Source organism: Oryctolagus cuniculus, chromosome 14 (genome assembly GCF_051225735.1).
Source record: "Oryctolagus cuniculus isolate XC-2025 breed Fujian yellow rabbit chromosome 14, ASM5122573v1, whole genome shotgun sequence".
Taxonomy (NCBI): domain Eukaryota; kingdom Metazoa; phylum Chordata; class Mammalia; order Lagomorpha; family Leporidae; genus Oryctolagus; species Oryctolagus cuniculus.
In genome coordinates this window covers 70346338-70363477 of record NC_142880.1, presented here as the reverse complement: position 1 = coordinate 70363477, position 17140 = coordinate 70346338, and the positions used below count along the sequence as shown (strand labels likewise).

The 17140-nt window shown below is 37.5% G+C and overlaps 1 protein-coding gene across 3 annotated transcripts in view; it reads left to right on the top strand.

Annotated features, from left to right (window-relative positions):
* Positions 1-9903, top strand: part of HCN1 (hyperpolarization activated cyclic nucleotide gated potassium channel 1) — a 423356-nt gene extending 413453 nt beyond the window's left edge. For 2 of the 3 annotated variants that reach the window (XM_051853385.3, XM_008262038.5), the window contains 2 exons: positions 2489-2653; positions 6375-9903. In XM_051853385.3, coding sequence (XP_051709345.1) covers positions 2489-2653; positions 6375-7252 — 1043 coding nt within the window. In that variant the 3' untranslated portion in view covers positions 7253-9903. 3 annotated transcript variants of the gene reach the window in all.
* Positions 9904-17140: the final 7237 nt, after the last annotated feature.

Below are 17140 nucleotides of genomic sequence, written 5' to 3'. Positions count from 1 at the left end.
AGACAATTTTTTGTCATGACTTCATGATTAATTCTGTTTCACTGCAATGTCATGCTCTGTTTAGAGGTCAGGAAAGTATTTCTGAGTTGCAAAATGCTTGAAGCCATTTGCCCTACCTTACAAAATGACTGTTTATATAGGTGACAGAAATGTCAGGTGGACGTAAGTGCTTATAATCAGGGTTAACTAATGTCAGCAAGAGCAACACTGGGCAATTGATATACCTAATACCGTGAGGATTATTAAAAGTTTACCTATAGTGTGCTGGGCCAAGTCTAATCTCCAAGGCCACACTCTTTCTGATATTGAATTCAGAAGCAGAGCTTTCTAATATGTCTGTGAGAGGGTGCATTATTGACAGTGTTCATCTTAGCCAGGAGCTTGTTAATCATTTCGTAAATTCTCTGTGAAGGAAACTGGGAAAATCTTACTGCGTTAAATTTAATATATCAAGTCCTCATTTTTAGTACACTTGACAACATAAAATGAAGAGATCTGTTAACAAGTACATTTGTACTAAGGTTCCCGAAGCAGTGATTAACACTAGGAAATTCTTACCTGTGTTCTCAGAGAGAAAACTAACAAGGAGAAAAGTAGAAAGATGGAACAATTGACAGAATGTTTGTCAAGACAAAAACTACCAAAAATTTATAGTTTTAAGCTACACTTAGCTTGTTCTTCCGAAGTTCAGTTTTATTTGTGTGTGTTTATTTTCTATTTAGCATCACCTGAACAATCAAAAACAACTGAATTTTCTATGTAATGAGTAAAGATATGTCTATCTTCAAGAACGTATTGACAAATCTTCATTATACACATCATACAAAGATCTTGGAGGCATGTTGTATTGCTTAAAGAATTTGTGTGAGGCATTTGGGAAGTTCTATTACAAAGGGGAGATGCTGGCAAGGGAACCAATATTATCTTACCCAAAGCTTAGAAGTAGAATCTCGTGTGGGCCTTGGTGCATATGGTTTCATCAATGTATTCATAAGCATTTGCAAATCATTTTTCCTGGCCTCAAAATTCAAAGTAGCAAGGATTGTGAGGGATACAACTTTGTAACTGAAATGTCACTACACAGCCATTAATTAGGATACAAATAGAAACCTCAGTTCAAAAAAGTTTTGATGTAGGGATAAACTAATGTATACATAATTTCTAAGAAACCTGGTGGATAGTATGAGATACAAGTGACTGAATTTTTTCTCTTCCCATCCTTCTCTCCAGCACACATGCAGGCACACACACATACTCACGAAGATACAAACACAGTAAATATCACGAAAACTCTAATCCATACTACAGGATTGTGTTTCCTGAATAAGTAGATTTCCAAAATAATATCAAGAAAAAATTAATTCACAGAGGAGCATCTGCTCCATTCATATTGAATCTGGAAACTCATTTGACATCTAAGATTCTTTTATTATGAGAAAGTACTTCTTTCATTGCTAAGTGTGTATCATTTCTTAATTATGTTATTCAGGATAGAATAAAGAGGATGAAGACTTTTAAAGAAGGAGGGGTTATTTTGTTCTGTTGCTCTCTAAGAAGTCACTGGGGAGACCCGATAAGATAAGGGCTGATGGATTTTGAGTTACTAATTAATAAAACCTTTATATAACTTCTGAAAGGACTTGGTTACTACAAGTTTGCATTTAGCCATAAGTAACTGTGATTTTAGATATTTTATCATTTCAATATATATTTCCTTTTGTAAGGATACTTTGAATTTCACAAATATCTCTGCCATTTTTTGTTTAATTTTGTTGTTTTGAAGATAAATTTTCAATCTATTGCCAAACAAAAAATCAAGACCTACATTTCATTATAATATATTTAGCTAGTAAGAAAATCCAAATTTTCAAAAATTTGTTTAGCATATTTTGAGAATGTAGATTTCCAAAAACAACCATCCCTAGATGGCATTTAGATAGAAACCCCTGTGTATATTTGGAATATAATTTCTTCATTCTGATTTCACTGGGAAGATATAAAATACATTAAGACATGACTATAAAATATTCATCTGAACCTCTAGTCCACTTTGGTTTCATCAGAAGACTTTCTGAGTCACTGGTCGGACTCACTTTGATTTCATCTTGATTATCCCATCAGCATTGTACATTCTGGAACTCATCAAAATTTCCATGGGATTATAACCTCTTCCTGCTTTGAACTTCACTACGGATATTTTATTTTCCTCTTTTGCATCTTTTTTGTTGTCATTTCAATCTGACTATAGTAGGAATTGCAAGAAGGAAAGATAAATCTGCTCTCTTTTTGAACCAAAAACTAACTTTAACTGTTGAAAAAAGATTGCTATTTTAATATTGAGTATTGACAGTTCAGAAGGAATTTCCTGGTAATACAGAAAACGATGCTGATCATGGTTTCTCACATCATGAATTTTTTTCATTGTAGGAGACCTGAAGAGCTTGTAGAAGGAAATGAATGAACAAGTATTTCTTTCTTGTTTTTATAGAGATTTGTTTGCTGACTAAAGGACGCCGCACAGCTAGTGTTCGAGCTGATACCTATTGTCGTCTTTATTCCCTTTCGGTGGACAATTTCAATGAGGTCCTGGAAGAATACCCTATGATGAGAAGAGCCTTTGAGACTGTTGCTATTGACCGACTAGATCGAATAGGTACTCTAATTTATTGTCTTCTTCATGCACAATTCAGTTGTAATCTAGTGAAGTAATGTATGTTTACAATCATAAGTCTCAAGTGATAGTTTATAGCTTGCTTGTTAATTTGAATAAAATAGTACTTCACTGTAGCCATATTTCTAGAAATATCTGAGGCCTTATCTATCTCTTTGAAAGATTCTGGTTTCATTTATTCATGTCTGTTTTTACTAGCTACACAATCTGATATTCCGAGTGATACCAAAACAGTTTGAATCTCAGGTAAAAAAAAAACAATGACATCATTTCTGGATAGATTTAACATAGACCTTAAAATGCAATAGCATGAGTCTACATTACAAACTAAATTTTATCACAAGGGTTTTGTGTGTTCTCTGGGTCAATTTAATATTTTATTCTTAAATTAAGTATTGAAAACTAATTTACTTAAATCAGTCTTCTCCATTAAATTGGTTTCAACAAGCAGAAACATTGCAATGTTTGTAATACAGACTCAAGCAGAAAAGGCCTTGATAGAAGTGCCTTATGTAGATATTTTACTCTGCAAACATCAGCAGTGTTTTAAGACTAGCAAATAAGAACCATACAAATTAGACTTTCTTAGTTATGCTAGCTTAAAGTTATGCATGATAGCTGTAGTACAGTTAAAAATGATTGGCTTTGCTATTAACTTCTCTAGATGTGCTGGAACATTCTGGTATGTCATGAGGTAGTATGCTTTTGTTTTCCACACCTAAGCCCTCTTCACTCACCTCAGCCTTCTCTACCCTGTTTCCCAGCTTAACACTACTCAGCCTTAGTATTTCATTTTGGGTATCACTTTCCCTGTAGACGTTTTTAACTCCCACCCTTTAGAGAGCTGATTACGCTGGATGTGTTCTCTTGTAGCCACTGAAGTTTCCCCATGACAGCAAGTGCTTTTATTTTTGTAATTGCTCTAGAGACATAGAGACCATGTCTAATTCACCATTACATTCACAGTACCCAGTACACAATGAATTTTGTTGAAAAAAGGAAGGGAGGGAGGAAGGAATTAATGAACTCAAAGGAGGTGGGGCTGGGATCGGTTAGAAGGAAACAGAGGTACTTCAGCTACTTCCTTCTTGCTGAAGGTAAGGACTTCAGACCGATGCATGATATGCCAGTTTTTTCTGCACTTCACATCTTCCTTTAGCTCTGTATAAGATAGACGTAAAGGTACTATTTGGATGTTATCATTAGAGATAAGATATTAGATACTCACTTAACATTCCAGATATTTAACTGGACTTAAGCATCCAAGGAGATGGTGCCCATAAAGAAGTATGGTACTCGGGGACTCTCAAAAACATCGTTACTTGAAAATAACTACGTTTTGTGATATAAGAATAAATGTTCCTGTATATGAGACAGACTAATTTCTGAGCAGTTGAATTGTTCCTAAAGCAGCTGGACATTTTTATCAAGTTTTAGAAACAGGGTATTTCAATAGAGAATTTCTGTTATTTTTATACAGCTTCACTTTCAGCTGCCTTATTGAATTGAATTGTTTTATAGGAAAGTTTGCCTTAAATGTTTGACAGATACTCAAGAAATTCATTAGTAAGCACCAAGCATTTTTGCTTTTGATCTTTATAAAATCATAACTGTGTATGTTTTACATACTTAGATTATTAAATTTTGATCACTCACGCAATCTTTACCTTTCTCAATTTTATGGCTATTCGTAATAAATGTAGCTAGTTGAGGGAATGCTGAATAAGCATTTGTATCTATTACTAACAGAAGAGTTTTGGTACTGTGAGAAATTAGAACAGTTTGCAGCCATTTAAAATGATTGCATGCACTCTAGCAAATCACATATTTCCACTTCAGAAATACATTTTTACCTTAGATTTGATACTTTATTAGAGGTTTGACAAATTGATTCACTTTGCAGTTACTATATTAGCTTGGGTTTTATTGGATCAATGATGTAATTGAAAAGCCACTGCCTTTCCCTTCATATTTTAATCAACTATTGATTCTCATTGTTATTCTACCAGTAAGTGGCTGGTTATTGAAAATCCCTCCAAAGAAGATGGCAGGAAGCAGAGCTAATGCTTATTGAGGTCCTGGGGTGAACTGAGAGCCTGCCATGCAGTGTGCCCTTGGCTCTCTTAACAGCTCTCATAAAAGGAATGGTCATGACATGGTTCTCAATCTGGCTGCACATAAAGCAGCAAAATCTGGATTCCATGTCTGGTTATTCATGTTTAATTGGTAGGGGATAATTGGGCATTAGTGTTCTTTAAAGCTCCAGTGATGGGTCAGAGTTGTGGAATAGCAAGTTCAGCCGTTCCCTGTGACACTGGCATCCTATATGGGCTCCATCCTATATGGGCTCCAGTTTGTGTCCTGGGTGCTCCACACCCTGCTAATGGGCCTGCAAAAGCAGCAGCAGATGGCCCGAGAAATTGCACCAAGGTGGGAGACCTGGAAGAAGCTTCTGGCTGTTGTGGCCATTTGGGGACTGAACCAGCAGACGGAATATCTCTCTCTGTCTCTCCCTCTCCCTTTCTTACTCTGCCTTTCAAATAGATAAATAAATCTTTAAAACAATAAAGCTCCAGTGATGAGAAAAATATGTAGCTAAGACTGAGAACCACCGGCATAGGGCAAAGATCAAAGCCAAGGTCACAGTGCTCTTAAAGCTTGTGCGTGTGATTCGTCTGGGATCTTAGTAGAATGCAGCATCTCATTCGGCAAAAGAGAGTGAAGCCCGAGAAACTCAATTTCTTTATTTTAAAAAAATTAGTTAATTATGTATTTATTTATTTATTTGCGAGAGTGAGAGAGAGAGATAGAGAGAGAGGAGAGAGAGGTAGAGAGAGAGAGATCTTCCATCCAGTGGTACACTCCCCAAATGCCAACAATGGCTAGGGCTGGGTCAGCCCGAAGTCAGGAGCCAGGAACTACATCCAGCTCATCCAGGTTTGCTGGATGACAGGAAATAAAGTATCTGGGTCATCATCTGCTGACTCCCAAGCACATTAGCAGGAAGTTGAATTGGAAGTATAGAGTAACTGGGACTTAAACCAGGCACTCCCACTTGGGATGTGCGCATCTCAAGTGGTGGTGTAACCCAGTGGACCACATCTACCCAAGAGACTGAATTTCTGTTAAGCACCCAGGTAGTGCAGAATGCAGCAGGTCTGTTCCTGTAGCAGGGATGTATGATCAGATTTCTCTTTTGCTCTTCTCCATCCTGTAAGCTATTAAGCATGTTTTCGGTTTTTAATCTCCATATCCTTGTCTTCTTTCCATTAAATTGGTATTCCAGACACATGTATGTCACAGGATTGGGCACTAAATAAAATAATCTACGGACAGTTGTTTGTAGTGTGACTGCCACATAGCTGTCCATTCTCCATTGTCCTGTCTTGAAAAAGGAACTTCAAATTCAAATCCTGATTCTAGGAGCCCTATGGTAAATATCAGTATTTGTTCTGCCAGTTGGCATTTGCCACATTCCAGGCTTTCAGCTTGTCTTGGGTAGTAAGAAAGGTTTTCCAGAGAGACACAGAAAGCAGCAGCGGTGAGAGCCACATTGCTAGTTGGAGTCTGAAGGAGAGTACTTGGCTTTGATGCCTCTTCCCTGAAACGCTGACCTGCTTCCCTTTGCAGGAACCACTGTGGCTCCGTGTTGTTTTCAATCACGCGTAGGCTTTCTAAATGATGATCTTTGTTTCGCTGACAGGAAAGAAAAACTCCATTCTTCTGCAAAAGTTCCAGAAGGATCTGAACACTGGTGTTTTTAACAACCAGGAGAATGAGATCCTGAAGCAGATTGTGAAACATGACAGGGAGATGGTGCAGGCGATCGCTCCCATCAGTTATCCTCAAATGACAGCCCTGAATTCCACCTCGTCCACTGCTACCCCGACCTCACGCATGAGGACCCAGTCTCCACCGGTGTACACAGCAACCAGCCTGTCTCACAGCAACCTGCACTCCCCCAGCCCCAGCACTCAGACCCCCCAGCCTTCTGCCATCCTCTCGCCCTGCTCCTACACCACTGCGGTCTGCAGTCCTCCTGTACAGAGCCCGCTGGCCACTCGAACTTTCCACTACGCCTCCCCCACTGCCTCCCAGTTGTCACTCATGCCTCAGCAGCAGCAGCAGCCCCAGGCACCTCAGACTCAGCCGCAGCAGCCGCCCCAGCAGCCGCAGACGCCCGGCAGCGCCACGCCGAAGAACGAAGTGCACCGGAGCACGCAGGCGCTTCCTAACACCAGCCTGACCCGGGAGGTCAGGCCCCTGTCCGCCTCGCAGCCTTCGCTGCCGCACGAGGTTTCCACTCTGATTTCCAGACCTCATCCCACTGTGGGCGAGTCCCTGGCCTCCATCCCCCAGCCCGTGGCAGCTGTCCACAGCGCGGGCCTCCAGGCAGCGGGCAGGAGCACTGTCCCTCAGCGAGTCACCCTGTTTCGACAGATGTCCTCCGGAGCCATTCCCCCCAACCGAGGAGTGCCTCCGGCACCCCCTCCACCAGCAGCCCCTCTTCAGAGAGAGGCTTCCTCAGTCTTAAACACAGACCCGGAGGCAGAAAAGCCACGATTTGCTTCGAATTTATGATCCCTGCTAATTGTTGAAGCAGAAAGAAATACTCCAATAAACTGAGAACATTCTCAGATCTTATTTTATTCTATCTCCTGATAGATCCCCATAACTATGAAGAGATATTTTAGACAGCTCTGTCCTACTTGCAAAATGTAAAAAAAATAAATATATATATACTATATACTATTAAATAGATATCTAAATTCCCAAGAGAAGTTCAAAAGACCTGTTTAGCATTCAGTGTTATATGTCTTCTTTTCTTTAAACCATTAAAGGATTTAAAAAGTTGTTGTAAGATTATTTATTTCTAACCTACTTTTACTTGATTCCTTTGATACATGTATTTATCTATTTTATGAAGAGTTCTTGGATTCAATGGAAACAAAACTCTAATTTTAAAAAGGCAACTCAAAGGGGCTACTGAACAGCACCAATTATAACCTTCTTTCATTAGCTGCGAGTCTGCCTCTAAATTGTTAATCATTGATTATGGAGGATTAGATAGCAAATCTCATTTTGTAGATCTAAATTGTATTTTGGTGCTTTCAATTTTGAATTCGGTAAAGAATCCACTGCATACTTAGCCCCCATAAGAAACTAGCATTGCCACAGTGAAGAAAATCTCTAACCTCAATCATGCGCACTCATCTTTCCGAAAGCTGAAGGGATATTTGTCTTTGTGTGTTTTTGGACTTTTACCAAGACTCAATCAATGTTAGTTGTAAATAAGTTTTTCAACCCAAGTAAAACTAGCTATTCTGTGTTGTATGAAGGTAAAAGTCATTGTTTAAGAATTTAGTTTTATTGCTTCACTTCAAAACTTAGAGTTTTAAATTTTACAAAACCTGTGACAATTACTCAATTGTAATGCAATAGCTTGAAATCTACAATATTATTTTAATCTGCGATGTTTTATGCAAAATTGTATGCTTGAATCTACAAATTGCTTGTATTACACCAAACACCATTACTTTTCTTCCTTCTTGCCATAATCAAGCATCTGAAAATAGTACCTGCATGCTTTGGGGGAAAAATAGGTTCAAATCAGTCATTGTAAGGAAAGGCTTACAGTATTTCTTGTTTTTTAGAGAAGTATAACAATTCATTAATTAAAATTAATTATTTAATTAATTAAAATCCTTATAAGGCTGACTTGGCTCTCTGACTTAAGTCTAGAAGTGAGGTCTTCACGTTCATTTAATATTATCATTGAAACAATTATTTGTGAACCACAGCTTGATTTGGAGTTGTGTGTTCTGTGTCTTCACCATAGTTTGTAGTTCACAATGGTGTTAATTTAAGGAAATAAATAAATTTTAGCATCATGTCTGTTTGGGAAACACACATTTTGCTCTATGTATATTGTAACTAAATGGTTAGTAAATCTTAAGGCATGTGGTGACTAACATAGACCTTAGGTAGAAGGTTTGTTATTTTAAATGTGCTGAAAATAGTACGAACATCATAACAGAAAGAAGGGATAAGTTGAATGTCTGTGAGCATTGTTTGTTTGTTCCTTTGTTTGTTTCCTTAACTCTTTCCATGACCTGTGAGCATCGTCTTCTCAAAGAAGTCCCTTAGTAATCGTCTGTGCCTAATGCATCCCACAGATGTGGTGGATGACTGGAATACAATTGGAAGAATCCTAGCGACCGACTTCTGTAAATAAGCCAGGTTAAGAGAATGACCTAACGTGGAGGTCTTCAGTATCTTTGACACTGGCAACACATTTAAGAAGAACTTAACAAAGATCACACACTGTATGGGACAGGGCCTCCAAATAGACTTGAGGATAAGAAACAAAAACAAAAGCAAAAACTCTAAGTGGATCTATGCTGCCTGTTATGCCTTTTATGGATATAATACCTATAATACCAAAATGAGTTGTTATGTTTAATTTCTAACAGATCCCAACTTGTGTGGAAGTAATCAACAATGCTAGTCAATGTGATGTTATCATTAACATGCTTGTGAAATGTGATGGCAGGTCAGGATTTTGTGAGTACCTATGGGAAAGCTGCAAGACCATCTACATATCAGTACAAAACTTCTTTATTTTATTAAAATATGAAATCAAATGCAATTTATTAAGATCATGTATTGGGTCCTTTAAATTATTAAAGGTTTACATTTGATAGGATTAATGGGTTTGGTAGTGAAATATTTTTATATATAAATTTTTGGTTTTTTATTTTGAGCACTATTGGGAAACATAAGCAAAATTGAATTGCATGGTCTTTCAGTGCAACCATACAATTTTTATTCACTTTGTAATAGAATGGACAAAAAAACCTAAGGTTTATACATTAAAATAATAAAATGGTACAGGGTAAATTATATACATATGTTTATGAATGTATATATAATTAGGTTAAGAAAAAATTGACTCACATTCCTGTAATATAAGGGTCCATTGCTAGTTGAAAAGTTATCTCTTTTCTCTGTACATAATCAAGCCCTTATGTATGAAGTTTTAATCTGTACAGAAAGAAATGTATTATTGAAAAGATTGGTCTTTCTGCTGCTGAGAAGATAGTAGAAAAGCTGATTCTTACAACTGTATGATCAGGGATGAGTTAGAGTATTTCTTTTGTCTTTGCTCAAAGCCATACATATATAAATATATATAAAGATTATTAATAAATTCAACAGAAAATAAACTAAAATCATGAATATTTATTTTTTCAATATACTCTAAACAAAGGTTTTATTTTATTAATGTGTACAGATTTGCCTCTGTCTTTCTCCATATCAACATTTCCAAGAAGGCTCATACTTGAGAATCATCAAAAAATTAATTGTAGATATTCTATATTACTGTAGAAAGAGAGGAATATCAATAGAATGTGGATTTTCCAACCATTCCTTTTTTTCATCTTTTCCTTATAGTAACATTGAGTGCATTTTATTCTTTGCTCTGTACCTCCTTAGTATATGGTAGTTATGCTGTTTCAAAATGGTCATCAATGTGATATTGTTGGAATGATAATGAGAAATAATTGTGTTATAATGGGCTATGCAAAGGCTTTTGGTTAATGATAGACTCTCCCATATGAGTAGATTTTGGATCAGTTCTAAAAGCCTGAGATGAATGGAGACTATTAGTGATGCATTCCTGAAAACAATCAGGATAAATGGTAGGAGTGGCAGTAGATTCTGTTCACTTGAAAAATAGTCTTTGTCCAGGTCTACATGACCTTTTCATAAATGAATGATTTCCTTGTGAATTCTGTTCTTTTAAAAGATAGCTACTTTGAGTTTACAGACATAATTAAGCATACTATTTTCAGGACAGTACAAAGTACGACTCAAGTTAAAATAATTCCTATAAGAAGTCAGTGATTTAAACAATATGACATGTTTAAAATTAGGAGTTGAAATATTTCAAAATCTGGATTATTTACACTTCAAAATATAGGCAAATATCTTTTATCTTTCAGGAGTTCTAAAAAATCTCCACACCTTCTTTATGTGCTTCTGTTTTTATATTTGCTGATTATACTCTTATGGACCTCAGTTTCAACAATCATATTAAGTTGCTTAGACCAGATTTTTTTCTCTTAAGCCTCTGTTAATTTTAGAGCATAAGCAATAAACCCAAATGTGTCTGTTTTGTTTATATGCAGTACACCTAACGAGCTTTTATTACAAGTTCAGTTACTTTAAACAGTCACTCATGCAGTACCATGCAAAAGAATCATAATCCCTCTAGAATCATTGAATGCTGAGGTATTTTGAGATCTGAAAAGAATGCTCAAAATTTTTAGGAAGTTTGCATCTACCAAATTGCGGTTCAGTTCGTTACATTTATTCAATATGTCCTGTTCATGGGGATTTTCTTCCAAGGATTTGCTGTTGCATTGAAAGTGAACCATGCCAGCTTCCACCAGTCAAAAACAGTGCATTTCTTAAGCATTTAAAATCTTTCCTTTCTAATAAATGACACCACATTTTTATGACAGAGAAACTATTAAGTTGATCTTGAAGACACCCCCCTACACACACACACACACACACGCACATGCACTTTTGAGAGGAACGAAGGAAGTACTACCTTGCCTAGGCACAGCGGATGCAGTGGCAAGTGTAGCCACAGTACCTGTTCTGCTTTTCTTCTCCTTTTGAAATTTTACCCCCAGGCTTCCTTCCTTCCATCCTCCCTCAGCAACTGATATTTCTATTAGCAATTGTCATGCTGTCCTTTCCTAGTTTCTCCTTAGCTTCAGGCTGTGAAAAGTGTAATCTCCTCTATGTCAGATAAACGCTGTGGCATAGTCACAAATCTTGCCAGGAAAAAACTCATTGCCTACAAGAAAATATTAGTAAATTTGGCCACCCTCTCAATGATATCATGCCCCTTTCCTCAGGCTGAAAGGTCTTCTCTCTGATACTACATAAAAGTTTATCTCCCTAGAAGTCCAGAAAAAGAGTAACATGAGGAGCCAATTGCCTCATTTATGTATCTTGAGTTGTTAAAAATCAATAAAAAATACTTTAAAACTGAAAATTAATGTAAAAATGATGAGGCAAATTAAGGCAGTTCCAACTCTGCTTTTACAGGGCCCTGATTCTCTTGCTCACTCTAATCCCAGCCCTGTTCCTGTTCAGGTTTTGACAGGAGCAGACAAAGATTGGAAGGGGTTTTTGAGACAGAAACCTTGCTGATATTTGCCCTATTCTACCTTCAGAACTATGTAATGATAATATGAAAAGATCCAAGAAATGAGGCCCTCAATTTATTTCCAAGGTCCTTAGTGTAGAGAAGAGAAATCAATGTGTTAAATGGTAAGAAAAGAATTCCTCCTCAAGGACTTTTATTATCTCCTTAAAATTATGGGCACCAGATTATGAACCTGGAGGATGCCTGTTGAAATACATCTGTATTGTTACTATGATAGGGAATAAAATAATTCGGACAGAACAAAAGTTGGGGGTTATTTACAATCCTACATTGCCTGGTGAAGATGCTGGACCGGGAAAAAAAATCCTAGATTTGCTGAATAGGGTAATGGAAATAGGAAACAGAGTTTACCTGCTTTGTATGAAATAAGGAATATTGTGTCAGGGAAAGAATATGAGAAAGTAAGAGCTACAAACTGTAAGATAGGAGAAGAGTGATGAAATAGTGTTGAATAAAGGAAGGGACTTCCCAAAATCATACTGGAGGCTCCACATTGCAAAATGATCAAAGACGGACGCTCCTTGGACCTGTTTTTTTTTCTACTGGATCGTCAATGGCCATTTACACTCAAATGGAAATTATTTTTATTTTGTTTAGTTGTAACTGTTTCAATAATAATACTCAAGCAGAGATTGCCATTATTGATTTGAGTGAACATACCTGATTAGGAGACATTTTCCAAAAGGTAAGAACTATTATATTGCAATAAGATTTATATAATTGAATGCAATTAACTTAAAAATTTTCAGATTTTTTGTTTTGGAAATAATAAAGGACTTTAATAAATCATTGTAGTTTTACTAAACTAATAACAGTTTTCTATAGATAAAATACAGATTTCAAGAATCAATGAAATTTTCTTGAAATGTTTTTAGTTCCTATTAAATTTTTGAAGGAATAGGAAATTTACTTTTTTTTTTTTTTTTTTTTTGACAGAGTGGACAGTGAGAGAGAGAGACAGAGACAGAGAGAAAGGTTTCCTTTGCCGTTGGTTCACCCTCCAATGGCCGCCGCGGCCGGCACGCTGCGGCCGGCGCACCGCACTGATCCGATGGCAGGAGCCAGGTACTTCTCCTGGTCTCCCATGGGTGCAGGGCCCAAGCACCTGGGCCATCTTCCACTGCACTCCCGGGCCACAGCAGAGAGCTGGCCTGGAAGAGGGGCAACCGGGACAGAATCCGGCGCCCCGACCGGGACTAGAACCCGGTGTGCTGGTGCCGCAAGGCGGAGGATTAGCCTAGTGAGCTGCGGTGCCAGCCCGAAATTTACTTTTTTAAAAAGATTTTTGGCCAATGCCACTGCTCATTAGGCTAATCCTCCTCCTGCAGCGCCGGCACACCGGGTTCTAGTCCCGGTCAGGGCACCAGATTCTGTCCCGATTGCTCCTCTTCCAGTCCAGCTCTCTGCTGTGGCCCGGGAAGGAAGTAGAGGATGGCCCAAGTGCTTGGCCCTGCACCCGCATGGGAGACCAGGAGGAAGCACCTGGCTCCTGCCTTCGGATCGGCGCAGCACGCTGGCCGCAATACACCGGCTATAGCAGCCAGTTGGGGGGTGAACCAACGGAAAAAGGAAGACCTTTCTCTCTGTCTCTCTCTCACTGTCTAACTCTGCCTGTAAAAAACAAAACAAAACAAAACAAAAAAAAAAGATTTTTATTTTTATTTATTTATTTGAAAGGCAGAGTTAAAAAGAGGCAGACACAGAGACAGAGAGAGATACAGGTCTTCCATCCACTGATTCACTCCCCAAATGGCCACAACAGCCAGAACCTGGCCGATCTGAAGCCAGGAGCCAGAAGCTTCTGGATCTCCCATGTGGGTGCAGGAGCCTAAGGACTTGGGCCATCTTCCACTGTTTGCCCAGGCCATAGTAGTGAGCTGGGTCAGGACTGGAACCAGTGTGCATATGGGATGCTGGTACTTCAGGCTGCAGCCCTACCAGCCAATTCACAGTGCTGGCCCTGGGAAATTTACTTTTGAAGGAAGAAGGAACACACTGAAAGATGTTTGAAAGATTAAAAATGAATTTGATAAATATATTTTCATTTTCTCCTTGCAATGTATTTGTTCAACGCTTAGCTTCCACCATCTAAAAATTAAAAAGTCGTTTGCCCTACCCCTCTATTACCCACCTTACATACTGCAATTCTATTGAAAAGATGCTAGTCTGAATAGTTCAAAGTATTATATTCTGATAGCTAACATAATCGATAATTATGAGAAAACATATAAAACTTAACAGGCAAAATGCTTGCTTACATTATATATCTGTAGCATACACATTCCATGTATCTCCATACCAAGGATTAAATATGGAAAAGCTCTATTGGCTGGTAAGCAGTGAAGGAAAGAATCAACTGATTGTCATTCTTCTAGTAATCATCTAAAAATACTAAAACATATTCCAAAGATGCCAGCATAAATCAAAATAGGTTTAATGTCTCAATTCAGAAAAATGTCAAGTTGGCATAGTATTCTCAAAAGTGATTTATCTTTCCTTGATAAGAGTCAAGATTTAAGGAGTCAGCCAAAACTGTGCAGGTGTATTTCCTTAAATTGGTAAGAGGTTGCCTTTAGCACTACTGTGTTCAAAAACAAAATCTGGTAACTTTTGTGTGTGACTCATAAACCAATTCTGAAGGCCTTCTAGAAACATTCCAAATATACATTATATAATATATATTGCCACCTCTAAAGATATAAACATCTGTGATGTTTAGTCATAATAGTTCAATTACTTTGCAGCTGAAAATACACTAAATTATTTTTACTCATAAAAAACAATCAAATCCATTTGGGCTACTTGTAAAGCTCTTTACACAGGGCATTCCAAATTTCTATGAGTCAATGACATTGATTGCAATCTCTCCATATTTGAAATGTAAACTTTCAGATAATGACTTATTAAATTATTGTTAATTACTCCTCCAAGCTATAAATGCTGGCATGTTTTGATTTTTAAGCTACCTTGTTAAAACAATTTCTTAGAAAATCTGATTACAAACATACTAGGGTTTTAGTTTTAACTTGGTAAATGTGTTCTGTGTAAGCCCATTAAAGATTTCTTTCTAGGTAGAATGATTTTGTAGGAAGGAAGGAAGAAAGGCAGAGAGGAAGGGAAGGAGGAGGGAGAAAAGAAAGCAAGGGAGGGAGAGAAGGAAGAAGGGAGGGAAGAAGGAAGGAAAGAACAAAGAAATGAAGGAAGAGAGAGAGAGAGGGAAGAAACTGGTTCACCAAGAATTTTTGTGTTTTTGTTTTTAGTGGCTAGTTACAGATTACTGTCTTCTTCACAAATGTGAAATTCATTGATTAGGGAAATATTCCTAGTAGAGATCTTAATCTCTTGAAAGTTTGTCATTACATAGCTCAACCAATTTATCATGCATTCAAAAAGTAGCAAAATGTGTCCCAGAAGGTTCTGGCCCTGACTATATTTGGGTAACACCTTTTTTCTTTTTAAGTTGTAGCACATATTGTATGAAAGCAAAAAATAAAATTTACTGCATGCATTTTAAGTGACTTCAAAAGTTCTGTCTATCCAAGGGATTAGCTTATGTTTGCAAACTTTTAAGAATTTGTGACAGCCTATCTAAAGTAACCCCTGACTGTTGTCTTGGCACAACATACTAATTTTAAAACAAATGTTACTTTGGTGGCAAAACTCCATTTTGTTGTTGTTATTGTTGTTGAAGGTATTCTATTCCCAGAAATATGAACTATTTGATATCCTCAAAGCCTTATGTTGTTATAGAGAAAATGCCTTCAGGAACTTTGAAAAATAGCTTCATTCATTTGTGTTGTATTGAAGAGTAGGAAAAACATTAAAGGAGTTGAACACTCACCAAAACCAGGAATACATCTCATCTCAGTTAAATCATCCTATCCTAAATTTATGCCTAAACATAGCAGAAAATTTCTAATTCTTGATCCTACCAGAATTGGTTTAAGAAGCAGAGGGGTTAACCAAACTTTAAAATACTGATAACATAAAATGGAAATACAATTCACGTAAATTGCACAAAAAGAGCACGACATTCATGTAGATAAAATATATATCTGAAAGGAGCTTTAAATATCCATTTTGATAGCAGGGAGTGTATACTATTAGTTCTGAAGACAGAAAAATACACTGGTGAAGAGGTTATAAAGATTTACTTTTAGAATAAGTGGCACACAATTTGTTTTTTTTTTCCCCCAGGACCTGGTTTTTGTCATCACTTAGTACTACATTCCCTCTTCTCTCTGGTATGTTACTTCAATTTCCTCAAATATTTTACAGATTTTTTTATTTAGTAAATGTAAATTTCCAAAGTACAGTTTATGGAATACAATGGCTTCCCCTGCCATAATTTCCCTCCCACTCGCACCCCTCCCATCTCCCGCTCCCTCTCCCATTCCATTCACATCAAGATTCATTTTCAATTATCTTTATATACAGAAGATCAATTTAGTATATATTAAGTAAAGATTTCATCAGTTTGCACCCACACAGAAACACAAAGTGTAAAATACTGTTTCAGTACTAGTTATAGCATTACTTCACATTGGACAACACATTAAGGACAGATCCCACATGAGGAGTAAGTACACAGTGACTCCTATGATTGTCTTAACAATCTGACACTCTTGTTGATGGTGTCAGTAATCTCCCTAGGCTCTAGTCATGAGTTAACAAGGCTATGGAAGCCTTTTGAGTTTGCGGACTTCAATCTTACTCCAACAGGGTCATAGTCAAAGTGGAAGTTCTCTCCTCTCTTCAGAGAAAGGTACCTCCTTCTTTGATGGCCCCGTTCTTTCCACTTGGATCTCACTCGCAGAGATCTTTCATTTAGGTGTTTTTTTTTTTTTTTTTTTTTTTTTTTTTTTTTGGCCAGAGTGTCTTGGCTTTCCATGCCTAAAATACTCTCATGGGCTCTTCAGCCAGATCTGAATGCCTTAAGGGCTGACTCTGAGGCCAGAGTGCTGTTTAGGACATTTGCCATTCTATGAGTCTGCTGTGTATCCCGCTTACCATGATGGATCGTTCTCTCTCTTCTTGATTTTTATCAGTTAGTATTAGCAGACACTAGGCTTGTTTGTGTGATCCCTTTGACTCTTAGACCTATCAGTGTGATCAATTGTGAACTGAAATTGATCACTTGGACTAGTGAGATGGCGTTGGAACATGCCTCCGTGATGGGATTGTATTGGAATCCCCTGGCACGATTCTAATTCCACCATTTG